The 12,632-nt window shown below is 32.9% G+C and overlaps 1 protein-coding gene across 1 annotated transcript; it reads left to right on the plus strand.

The window, feature by feature from the left end:
* The first annotated feature begins 3,355 nt into the window (after window positions 1-3,355).
* Window positions 3,356-12,632, plus strand: LOC122167644 (synaptonemal complex protein 2-like). The gene is made up of 15 exons (XM_042832378.1): window positions 3,356-3,913; window positions 4,038-4,212; window positions 4,591-4,655; window positions 5,589-5,762; window positions 6,501-6,681; window positions 7,140-7,390; window positions 7,515-7,694; window positions 8,281-8,362; window positions 9,419-9,546; window positions 9,959-10,053; window positions 10,152-10,251; window positions 10,766-10,824; window positions 11,114-11,192; window positions 11,655-11,711; window positions 12,060-12,632. Exons 1-15 carry the CDS (start codon window positions 3,896-3,898, stop codon window positions 12,129-12,131), a joined length of 1,716 nt encoding a protein of 571 aa, XP_042688312.1. The 5' UTR covers window positions 3,356-3,895; the 3' UTR covers window positions 12,132-12,632.

Below are 12,632 nucleotides of genomic sequence, written 5' to 3' on the forward strand. Positions count from 1 at the left end.
TGTTCTGTCCCTGAGAAGAATATAGCAACTGGTGACAGACAAAAGCTAAATCTGTCATTGGAACAATCATCTCACACAGGTTGTGTTCGTATTTTCTTAAGTGTTAGCTCAAAAATGGTATTTCAGATGAGATTTTAACCTGTAGTTGTGCTTTCTTTCTGACTTAGCTCCTATTCTTAGTGAAAGAGCTATGAAACATAAAACTTTTTGTTCGGTTTTTGGAAGTGCTTCTCCAGATAAACAAATAAATAAAAGAAAGCAACAAAGAAATGGAACTGAAATCACAAGGGAAGAAAACTGCAAAGTACTGAGTGGTGAGTCAAAGTGCATTAATAACTTGGAACAGAAGCAGTTAAATACAGAATGGAAAACTATTTCAACTACTACTGAAACATTTAAAACATGTCTTTCTGATAAAGTTCCAGAAATATCTTTGCATTCTGATTTTACAAAACACAACAATACTGAAGAGGAAGCTGACGTTCTCTCCAGAAAGGATACTGCAGGTCATGAAAAGTCAAAAATGGTGAGACCTTCTTTCCTTCATTTTTTCAACTTGTAATTGGGAGAATTGTTGCACTGCCAGTATTTCCAAATTTATTATACTTTCATTTACTCACAAACTTATTTTTACATTGATTTTTTCAACTATTACAGAGTGAATTAAATGTCAGGCAAACAGTTTACGTTTTTCAGCTTGACCTGTTAAAGATCACTTTAGTCTGTATATTTTTTTTTAATTGTGCTTTTTATTAATAGTTCTTAAATATGGACTGGCTTGTACTGCTCATACACATCTCATCCATTACTTCTAAATGTTACACTATGTTAAAACATTCAAAACAAGATATCTGCCAGACTCACATAAGGAAAATGATTTTCAAAGGAATGTGATTTAGTACATCTAGAAGACTGTTTAATTAGGTTTAGGTGATTGTTAGGAACTAGTAGCTGTTTCAGCCTTTTCTTTTTGCTGAATGGTGTCAAAGTTGAGTATTAAACTCTATTATTTCAGAAAATAAAATCTAAAGAAATCACAGATGCAACAAAATCACTAATTAGTAAAATCAGTGACAGATATAAAGATGAGAAGAACAAAACAAGAGACTCTTTGGTTTTCAACAGGTATGAAGTAAACAATTTACTTATGTTTTTTCTGCACAGCGCTACACCTGCAATCTACTCCACTATCTGGCTTTTATATGGCTTGTTCACTTCTGATAAACCACCTTGTATTAAAGAGTAAGAAGGGAATTAGCTGCAGTAATTGAAATAATTGAAATTGCTAGAGATTTCATTCAGTGTTCTTTCACTCATTTGTTCACAGAACTTTTCTCTGGATAAAATTTAGCTGGGATATTTGGTGGGTGTCTATTCAGGGTTCAATGTTATGAAGATCCTAGTTGTCATCTCCTGAAATAACTGCCTGTTAGATGTGCAGACCCTGTAGTTTTGCTACCTGATCTGGAATTTTTCTACAGCACAAAAGAAATGAGTGGGACCTTATTTCTTTTTAGCCACTTGTTTTTGTATTTAAATGCTTGAATACCTTTAAATTTGTTGTATTGTGTGAGGCTCTTATTTATATAAGCACTATTTTAATGTAGATATTCCAGCTACCATTTAATAAAACATACTGTTGGGTTTTTGGTGGCTTTTGTTTGGTTGGTTTTTTTTGTTGTTTTTTTTGTTTTGTTTTGTTTTAGATCGTGTCCAAATAAATCCTGTTTCAGTGTCAATAAGGTAACTTAAGCTTCTGCTTCTCTTTGACTCTTTTCTTATTGGATATGTGTGCAGATATGAGGACAGCTGGTAGATGTGAACCAAAAGTTCAAAAATGTTGATGAATGTTAATTATGCACTGATTGTTTCTAGTTGACATACTTTATGTACAGGTTTATGTTACCTGGAATAATATTTTTATGAGGGCAGTTAGCCAGAGAAACCCAAATTAATTTCTGCTTATGTATTCTATAATTGAATCTGTTTACTTATGATTAATATGGACTCCTTTGAATGTGACAATGCTAAATTTTTAGAATTAAAATATTATAACAGCCAAGCTGGACTGAATGGAACTATAGAATACTCAGATGAAATAAAGCTAGGATACAAAAACTAGTCCTAATGTATGGTGGGAAAACAACACAAGGCTTTCTTAGCATCCTTATAGAATAAGTTCTTAAAGGATTTAGCTTTTACTAGCTTTTTTCCAGTTTTGGCATATTCTATTATTGCTTATCTGGTGCAAATCTGAGAATCTTCTTGATTTTTTTTTCCTTAAATTCATGCTGAAAACTTTTTTTTGAGGAGGCAGTTTGTATGGTCCAAATTTGATAGATGAGTAACTTGTGATTTATGTCTAGGAAAATATTCAGAATAGAAATCTGAAATCTACTACTTGTCTGGATACGGCTGCTGATCATAGTGTGTAAGTAGTTACCACATTTTCAAACAAAATTTCCAGATACCCTTATTCAACTTTGAAAAATAATCATTTATTCACTCACAAAACTGATTTCTGCATCTGTTTGACAGGTATGATGTCTACAACTTCAACGTCAGTGTGTTTAGTGAGCCTACAATAAAAGTCGGAGTAAGAATATAACTGAAATGCTTATGTAATTAATAGAATGTAAAGTAGCTTCGTCAAATTAAAGTTATGTCTACTGAAAGTATCATCACCAGTTAAAACTCAAATTAGCATCACTGAAAGGAGTGAGGGAAAATAGCTTTGCCATATCCTGGTTTTTATGTTCATACACCTCCATCACTTTCAGATGTATGATGGTATATGCTGTCTTACAGTTCTGGCCACTTAAAGCTTAAAGGGTTTTCTTGAACTAAGGATGAAACAGTTCGTTGGGAGTGTTACATATCTGTTATCCTAAAAACAGTATTGCCTTCTTTTCAATTTCCTAGCTTGTAAAGCTGGCTTTGCCCAGCTGATTGAGTAAAAAGAAAAGGTAAAAGCAAATGAAAGACAATGTTTTGCCTTTGTTGTTAAGCAGAGCCTGCTGAATAGGTGACAGTAGTGGAAAAAAGTGGTTGGAAACTAATGAATTGTTTGAAGACATGAAAGCTTCAATCAGTTCCTGTTGGTTTCAATTATCCGATTTTAAATAATTTCCAAGATGGAAATTAAGTTGGAATTTGATTGCTGAGTATAAAAACTGAGCTAAAAAGCCCTTAAGTGTGTTATCTGGTGGCCTGTTTCATTTTGTTTAAAAAGAATAATGAAGAAAAATTTTAATTTGTTTCTCATTTATTTACATTTTTCTAGATCCAAGACTGCTGTGCTAAGGAAGCAAACACTCATACAGATCCAAACAAAAAAGAGTATGGATGTCATTTTGTATTTTTGTCCTTTGGTTATAAGCAAGTACAGTACTGTCTACATTCCCTACCATTGCATTATGACAATCCAGGGAACGTGTATATCTGTACTGCTTCTTTTCATGCAGTAAACATAGTTGCTGTCATCTCCTAGGCTGTTTTAGGGTTTTTCTTTGGAAAACTTCTACATAACTTGTAAAAATAAAGACTGTGTTTCATGAAGGAAATGCTCTTCAAAATTCTCTTTGTGGAATACTGAAGGGATTTTAACCTCCTGAAATGGGGTAGCTTTTTGTTAACGTCTAGTTTGCAAAGGGACACATTGCTAGGCGTGCAGTTACTGATCTTTAGCAAATACATGCATGCTTCAGGGCTTACAGCAAACAGGTCTTTCTAAAATGAGTTTCAAATGAAAGCTTGGTACAGCCATTTGAAATCTTAAGCCATACTTTAGATGGAAAGCTGAAAAATTTGGAATTTTAAATGTTGATGTGTTGTTTAAGGGTGTTTTTTCTTTTTTTAATCAAGGAACCCAGGTGAAAGTAAAACTAGCTCTGAAATGAAATCAGGAAGAAAAGTAAGGTTCAGATTTTTTGTGAATCATCTTACCTTGTCTTTCTGTATTTAAATACCAGTGATAAAAGTGAAAGATAAATTATAAAAGTAAATGAACAACACAGAACAATTTTTTTTTTTTACAGACTAGATACAATCAAAGCAAAAAGCATTTTTTCAGTGACACAGACACAGAATACAGAGGAGATGACAGCAAGACAGACATCAGCTGGCTACAAAAATCCAAAGCACCATCTAAGCCACAGATAATTGATTACAGTAGAAATAAAAACTTAGGGAAATCAAAAAGACAAGGCAAAAGTAAGAATCCTTCTTAATTTCTTAAATATGCTGCAATAAAATTTGTCCATTAGAGTGGCAGCTTTTATTTTTACATATAGTAGGTTTTAGTTGTTCCGGTTCCAAGCACAAAGACTTCTTGAATCTGATCTCCTAACCATTTAGAAAGGTTAATTTCCAGAAAGTCTGCATTTTAATATGTAAAATTATTGGAGAATAGGACTCAAGGTTTTTCTCAAGAAAAAACAACCCTATCTTTTTAATAAGTGCACTGAAGGTTGTTTACTGGACCATCTTTGTAGTGATAAAATTGTTCAGCAATTTAACAGTTGAAACTCTCTAAATGTTGAGAATTTAATGATGATGCTGATTTTCTATTTTTACGTACTGTAACACCAGAGAAGTTCTCTGAACTCCCTTGCTGGATGGATACGCCCAAAGGCAAAGCAGCAAATGAGAAAAAGGTAAATGTAAATTTTGCAAACTGACTTGAAATACATATTCATTCCAGAAACTGCTTTTTACATAATTTTTTTTTGTAAATACGTGCAGTTCTGCACATCTACTGCAAGGTCACTTTCTAAATAAAGTTAGCTGCTTTTAGGTGCTATAGTTTTTTTAGGTAGTATTTAGTAAGTATTTCAGGCATAATGCAAGCTGTGAGTTAGAAATATTACTGTACTTCAATACTTTTGTAAGTTTTTTTTACTGAACTATTGATTATATCTATTTACTGTGTAATAATAATCTACTCCACTGAATGTGCCATTAGCTTTTTGCCGAGGGTTTTCATGTGGCTAATATGCTTAATTGCACATCAGTGGCTCTGAGACTATAGCCTCTTTAATTGAATATAGGCAATGTACTGAAACTAAAGAGGAAAAATGCTTCACATTAATGAGGAATAATAATTGGAAGGTGTTGTGAGCCTATTAAAACTTTGGGTATAATAAATTATGAGTATGTCAGTGTAAGTTCTTTGTAAATACTTGTAAACCACAGCTTTGAAAGAAGCAAACATAAACAAATGTTACTCTGTCCCCTTCAAACCGCTTTTTGGTCTGTCAGACTGTACTATAATTATTTAAATTTCCTTAATGGTAGTAGCTTAAAACTGTTCAAGTGCATTCAGTTTAAATTGTGAACATGAAAATACTGCTGTTTGTATGTACCAGTGGTGATGTCCATGTAAATCAAATCAGCTCTTTGAGTATTTAATTAATGAGCACGGAATAGGTGTACAACTGTCCTTTTTTTAGTAGCAAGCTTCCCCAGAACTTCCTGTTAAAGTTAATTTGAAATAATGGATTTCAAGTAATTAAAGTAGCTTACCTGCTGTTTACTCTTCCATATTTATTATTTTGATATGAATTGAAGATATTCTTCTTTTTCCAAAGCTAAGTGAACGTAAAAAACAAAGTTCAGTAATTGATGACATGATGGAACAAACCACCAGACCAAAACGACCTCAAAGAGCAGTGCAACCAAAAAATTACAAAGATCCTTCCAGTTCAGAGTCAGGAAGTGAATTTTCAGCATGTACCTATAAGAGGGAAAAATCAAAAGGACAGGTATGCAGTTGCAGTGTAAAAAATCTACTTGTGCCCTGTTTTTCGAACTAAACTCTGGTTTACTTTTTGTTTTGTGCTCCTGAATCTTAAGTTTCCAGTACGAACAAGTTGTGTCATTTTTAAATTATGAGTAGTTAGCTGCTAAGGAAATACATTCAAAATAGTCACAGTAGCATGTCAGCTTCTGTGTATGAAATGTATTCAGCTGTGAAGTGCTGCTGTATCCTTTATTTAACAACACAAAAAACTTTTTTTGAAAATGTGTATGCTTTAAATGAGAGATTTTAGTAAGCCTGGGAGTTGCTGTTGAGATGATGTGATTCTGATAATGCTATGCCAATTCTGCATGCAGTAGAAAATACTGAATTGATAGAGGGGGGTTATGTCCATACATTTGTTGAGAATCTAAATAGAGTTTAATTAAGTGGTGATGAGTGCTAAATAAAACCAATTCATTCATTTAACATCGCATTTCAATATACATGGAAAAGCCTGTTGACTTGGTTGAATTCTGAAGCATCAGGATTTGTCCGTAATGGTTCAGAACTTTGTAAGAATAGAAATTTGGCTTCTGAATTATGCTAATTCCGTGCATATTGACATTAGAGCAGCTGATGTCCTTCTTAATTATATTCCTTTTTGGATCTTTTGTTTGTTCAACTGTGCATAAAAATAATTCTCTCTTTACCTATTTGTATGTTTACAAGTAATGTTTATATTGACTCATTATTTTAATAGAAAGGTGTGAATGAGAAAAACAAAGATGGTAATCATCAGAAGGATCTCCAGAATTTGGTGGAGCCAAAGACAGCAGCAAACTGTGTAAATAAAGCATTTATTAAATCAAAGAACTCTACAGAACAAGAGGAAATTGAAATGTCTTCACCTGAGAGTCCTGCATCTCTAGAGACAATGAGATGTATGCATTTTGATTTTAGTTTATAGAAATACCACAGCAAGTGTTGGTAGTTAAAATGAAGATTGACACAGTACTACAATTTTACATTTATTTCATGGCTTTAACATGAGATCTCCTAAATCAGTGTGTATACTACTTAATTTAAGGAAATGTGTTAATGTCATTAACTCTCTTATAGATTTTTACACTTGTTCGATACCAACATTTTATAGTTGTGTAAGTGAAAGTAGGCTGTTAGAATTAACCTGCTAAACAGCTAAAATAATGTGGGGGATGCAAAAAGCACCGTGTGGCAAGAATTATACCAATAAGTGGAGTAAAATTTCCCCCATCTGTGACTGGTAAACACCTAGATTAAGGACAGTCAGCAGTATGGGGCTTTAGTATGCTGGTTGTTGTTTTTTTTTTTTTTTTTTTTTCCTTTCATTCATGCTGAAAGTTAAGAAATTGTTCTCTAGGTGCTGAGAGAACATCAGAGGGATGTGTTACTCAGGACCATACTTCTAGTGAGGGGTCACCTGGTCTTCAGAAGTCAACACCAGAAAAAAACGAAACAGTAGACTTTGAGAAAGGAATCTCTCCAAGTAATCTCTGTCTACAAAAGAAAAATACTCAACATACGCATCTAAACCAGTCTCCTGAAATGACTGTTACGAAGTTAACACTTGGAAAGAAAAGTTTTTCACCAGTTCTAACTGCTCCATATTTGGTAAGAACGTTAAAGGTACTTTACAGTTATGTTAACTGAAGTTATTCCATTCAGCTGCTACATGTCTTAATGCTTTTGGAGATCTCATTTCAGTAATGTTTTTTTTTTATTTGTTACTGTGCAGCTCAACTTAACTTCAGTAACCCCACATAAAGCATACTGTGGAAAAAACACAGAGGGATCTGTATCTGAAACATGCGATGCTGATGAAAATTTAAGTTTTAGACGTGGCTTTTCAGACAAAATTTCTATTGAAGGAAAACAACAAGACATTACTAAACCTGTCATGAAAAAGAAAGGAGAGGTATGTTACTAGATTCAGTGCTCCTTAGAAAAAAACTGCTGCTTTTCACTTGTTTTATATACTTTACATTTCTCTGAGATCTCATCAAGTGTATTTTCCTTACTTAATGTTAAGCACCAGATATAATGCTTACTTGTGACTTCCTTGAAAAACACTCATCCCACAACAATACTACTCAATTTTTAAATACTTGAAATAATGTAAGGAGCTCTATAAAGAAAGAATTGTATTCCAACAAGGCTAATTATATAAATATCTTAAAAATATATGAATTTTTTTTCATCTTGAGCTTCAGTGTGAATGATAAAATATCTTTCATAGATTCCACAATTGTGACACTTGAATGGAGAAATTCTTGAGGTAGGAAAGTTCAGTACAGTAATGTATTACTTAATATAACAACTGTTGTAGCGTTGGCAAATTAAACAGAACTCTACACCTTCAACCCATTTCTCATGTTTTTTTTTTTCCTGGTGAATAAAGTGCTTTTGACTCAGTTGGGAAATAATGTTTGTGTACCATTGCAAGTAGCCATTAGTTCTCACTGCTTATTTGTCTTTTTCCTACGATTGTTTATTTCTTTTAGGAATTATCTCCAGTATCTGTGTCCACTGGAAGTGAAGTACAGTCTCGGAGTCAAGAACCTTATGGCCCTGCACATGAGTCAGGTACAAACACTCAATTTAAGGCAAAAGACTGTGGCTTTCTGTGTGACTGTATTGGTTAAGAAAAGCATTTATTCACCACAGAAGATTCAAATAGTTGTGCCATGTTTCTCTTTATAGTTTTTCAGTATCATTCAATTTTTTTTTTCCCTATTTTCTCTGCTTTAAGTACCCTCCAAAAACTGGAACTTGGGCTCCAAAATGCAGTTACTGTAAAGAGAGCTTGTTCTCTTCAGAAGGCAGTAGATCAAGAAGCATTCTCACTGATACTGTGTGCATGGGGGGGACGGTGGGGAGGAGGAGGAGCAATAGTAGTATTATCTGGAATATAGGGTTGATAGTGAATCTCTTTAATAAGAGAGAAGTCTTGCATGAGTAAAAAATTCTGTATTCCACTGAAATTTGGTTCATGAACATGAAGTGGTCATTATCATCTGAACGTGCCCTGTATAAATGCAGTGCTCTTTTTTTGTTTAATGGTTTAATTGTATTTTGAGCCAGAGGGCCAACAAACTTTTCATCTTCTGATCCCATTGTTCCAAATAATTCTAAAATGAAACATTTTTTCACATTTATTTAAGGGCCGACTTCACATGTATTTCTCAAACGAAAGTATCAGCGAGATACAGAAAGCCGTTCTGATGAAGTAGAAACAAGCAAAGAGGAGGAAAAGAAAAGAAGCAGAAGAATAAAGTTACAGCCTAGGAAGTTATTTAAAACAGATGAAGCTGTTACTTACAGAGGTTAATTATGAAATGAAAGTTGATTATAGTTGTGGAGAAGTTTGACAATAGTGTAACTTAGTTTCAATCCAAGAAGATAATATCCATAAAAGTTTCAAAATGGTAATATCTATTAAGTTTCAAAAAAATACGCAAAATATTTAGAAGCTCTCCTTTTTAACAGACAGAAATTGATATGAAAATAGAACTGGGTCAGCTGTCTACTTGGGAAAATTAATCTGTTTTTAATAACAGCCCCGTTGCTATTAAAAAGGATACTTCACTCTGAAGTATGATGTATGTATGAAGTATGATCTTTTGTTTTTCAACACTACAGAGTATGAAAATTTGTCCTCTGTATCTGTAAGTGATCCAGCTGCTTTGGATGTGGACATCTGGGAACCTGGTTGTTCAACAATCGATATATGTCAGAAGCTCCAAAAAGAATACACTAAGAAAATTGAGGCAAGATATTTTATGTACAGTGTTAGTTATGTATGTGGTTGAATGTCCATATGAATTGTAGTTTTGTCTTACGTTACAAAATTTGCTTAAAAAAGAAATTAAAAAATCAAAGCATTGTAGAGCTTTTAGAAATTCGTTAAAGGGAAAAAAAACACAAGCCAAAACAATGCATCTGCTCACCTAAGACAGCTGCAAGATTGCAGTTTTTATTCCATGTGTGCTTTCTCTATCCTCAGGAATTCTGTTTTTCAAGTAGTGTATTTCTAATTCTATCTTAAAAAAAACTTAAAAATAAAAAAAATAAAGGAAGGAAAAAAAAAAAGGGAGAGAAAAACCTATTATTTTATTTGATACTATTGCTTTTTTCTTCAAGTGAAAATGATCTGCAAGTAATGTTAAAATACCTCTACAGAGCCGTTCACGGAAAATGGAGCATTTTGCAAAGCAGTCATTAAGAGCTGCCAACCAGCATTTGACAACGTTGAATCAACAGCTTCTTGAATGCAGGTCTGTAAAGAAATAATTATCTTAAAACAATTAAAAATCAATTAATGCCTTCTAACCTTTTCTGGTTTTTTTTTTGTTTGTTTGTTTTGTTTTAATAGGCTCAAGCAGCTGGACAGATTTCATATTGTTATTCTTCAGGAAATTGAGAATTTTGAGAAAGATTCTCAGTCCTTGAATAACATGGAGAAAGAATTACTGGTTTGTTTTTAATTACTTTATCACATAAAAAACAAGTTCTTGTGAAATCTATGGATTACTTATAAGATCTTTCACTTTACATCATTAATTCTGATTTTTAAAAAACCTCTTTGTCTTCCTTGTAGATGAATCAAGTTTCAAATAATGAATTTGAAATGTCAGGATTTGATTATGCTACGCTGTTAGAATTTCTGTCACTATTAGGTTTTCTTCCTGGAACAAACAACTCATGCTACTTCTAATGGGCTGTTAATGCCATTTCATGAGCCTTATTTCAGTTGGCCTGCATTTCAGGCTGTGTGTTCTGAGACAGGTCAGTTGCCTGCTGCATGGTGTAATGTGAAATTAAAAAAAATGTTTGTTTTAAAGCCTCAAAGGTGACTATTTACCTACTTCACATTCTGTGCTGAGCCTATAATTGTAGTTTATAGTATTCAAATTAGATTGTAGTCATTCCCAGTTTAGAAAATACCAGTTACTGTTGGCTGTCATCTGTTAATATCTTTCTTTCCAGACTTTTTGGAAAAAAAATAAGCATACTTTCAGTACGTTCATGAAGAATGAGCAACAGAGGTGAGTAGGCTTTATTGGTGATGTTTCAAAATTCCTTTTCTGATGTAAATTCAAGAAAAGTAAGCTACCTTCTGTTTTTTTATGCAATTGCTCTCTTCCATAAAATAAGGATAACAGGCGAGATGAGAAGAAGAGATTAAAACATAACTGTTCTCCAATAGCAATAATGATGTTAAGACTTATTCACGCATTTAAGTGCCATTAGACTACAAATAATGAGATGTATTCATGATATTTGTGAAATGTTCACATATAACAGATCTATTTTAATTGACTTATACTTCTTTAGGCTGCAGATCCTTAAAACATCCTTTGAAAAGAACATCCACCATAGTGTTGACTATGAAGAAAGTATTTTTACTTCAGAGGTAGTACAAGCTTTCAGTTCTTTTTCTGGTTTTAATCATTTTTATTTCTTCAATTATGCTAACAGATACCATTATTCATTTTTTTTCCAAATAAATTCCTTATTCCTTATAGAATTGCATTAATGCCACATAGGTATTTTCATAGCTTTTCCTCTGTCATCAAATACTTGTAATGCAACAATATTCTGTGCTTAAGGGCTAGATTCCACCCATTAGGAGGTGCCTACAATAATCTGTAAAATCACTGCAAGATGATTGCTGTATTCTGTGACTGTTCACCATGGTTACTCATTCAAGAAAGATCAACGTAGATGCAAACAGTCTCTCTTCTTAAGCAAGTAGATGGATGTACATCCTTTGATTTTACAGTTTTAAGCCCTTTAGGGATGTAATTGTCGTACTGAAAATGTGTTATCAATTGCAAGCAGAGACAATGCATTTGGTATAAGTACCTTTTTATAGGCGCATCTGATGAAAGAAGACATGAAAGGACTCCAAGAGAAATTTCTTAAAGAAATGGTAAATGAAGTTGTCTTGTCTTCCTTTTTGTTTGCTTATGATAATGTAAGTATAGTTGTTTGAACATTAGATTTTACAGCGTTTAGCAATTTATCGTCCTATCGGGGGGGGGAAAGGAGAATCTAAGTATTACTGGTATTAAATATTTTAAGCATTTTAAGTGAGTGATAAAAGTAGCCAGTATGGATATGCTATTTGATTTCTGACTCTTAGCATTTTGAATGTTAACATGGAAAAGTATCATGTTGACACTTTATAAGCAGGATACTATACACAAGAATTACAATGTGGAAGAAAAAGAAAAGGTTTTATTCAAAGTAAGTGGTAACTGTAATGCTTTCTGCACAGCATGAAGAGGAACTGATTAATGTTCGCAGAGGATTGCAGACATTATTTCTAGCAGAAGATGGAAAATTCTGAAGTAGTACTTCCATGTACTTTCCTGAAATTCAAGCTCAATATAAACACTCATTTTCAATACAAAATTTGACTTTTTTTTTACTTAAGGAAACTACTGTAATGAAAGCATATTTTCCTTAATAAAGTTGAAGTCTTTTTACTCCGACTTCTCCATAAGACTTATCCCATTATTAGAAAAAATTGGGATTTTACTGAATCTACTAAAATACAATACATATATATTTTTTTTATTTTTAGCTAATGCTGTTTCTGAGGAAGTCTTTATTATCATTTTTCATAGGTTATTTAACTGAACTTTTAGAGAAATCACTTCAAATTTCACTTCAAATCTATCTCTTGGGTTGTTGTGTACAGAATACCACTTTTCATCTTTTTTCTGATCCAGAATACAGTAAGAAATTATTTAAAGATCCAGTCTCATGTGCTGATTTAATCCTATTCATTTGTGGCATTGTACTTCAGTAGGAGTTTCTAAAAGAAAATGACTGTAAAATTTTATGG

This window comes from Centrocercus urophasianus, unplaced genomic scaffold (genome assembly GCF_019232065.1).
Source record: "Centrocercus urophasianus isolate 14NV4802_14NV808 unplaced genomic scaffold, USGS_Curo_1.0 seq_38, whole genome shotgun sequence".
Taxonomy (NCBI): Eukaryota; Metazoa; Chordata; class Aves; order Galliformes; family Phasianidae; genus Centrocercus; species Centrocercus urophasianus.

Bases quoted from the DNA above. Each gene is read 5' to 3' on its own strand.
- LOC122167644 (XM_042832378.1), top strand. The intron at 8,363-9,418 runs GTACAAACACTC...TCAACACTACAG, and splicing joins TGGCCCTGCACATGAGTCAG to AGTATGAAAATTTGTCCTCT. The intron at 9,547-9,958 runs GCAAGATATTTT...ATACCTCTACAG, and splicing joins AATACACTAAGAAAATTGAG to AGCCGTTCACGGAAAATGGA.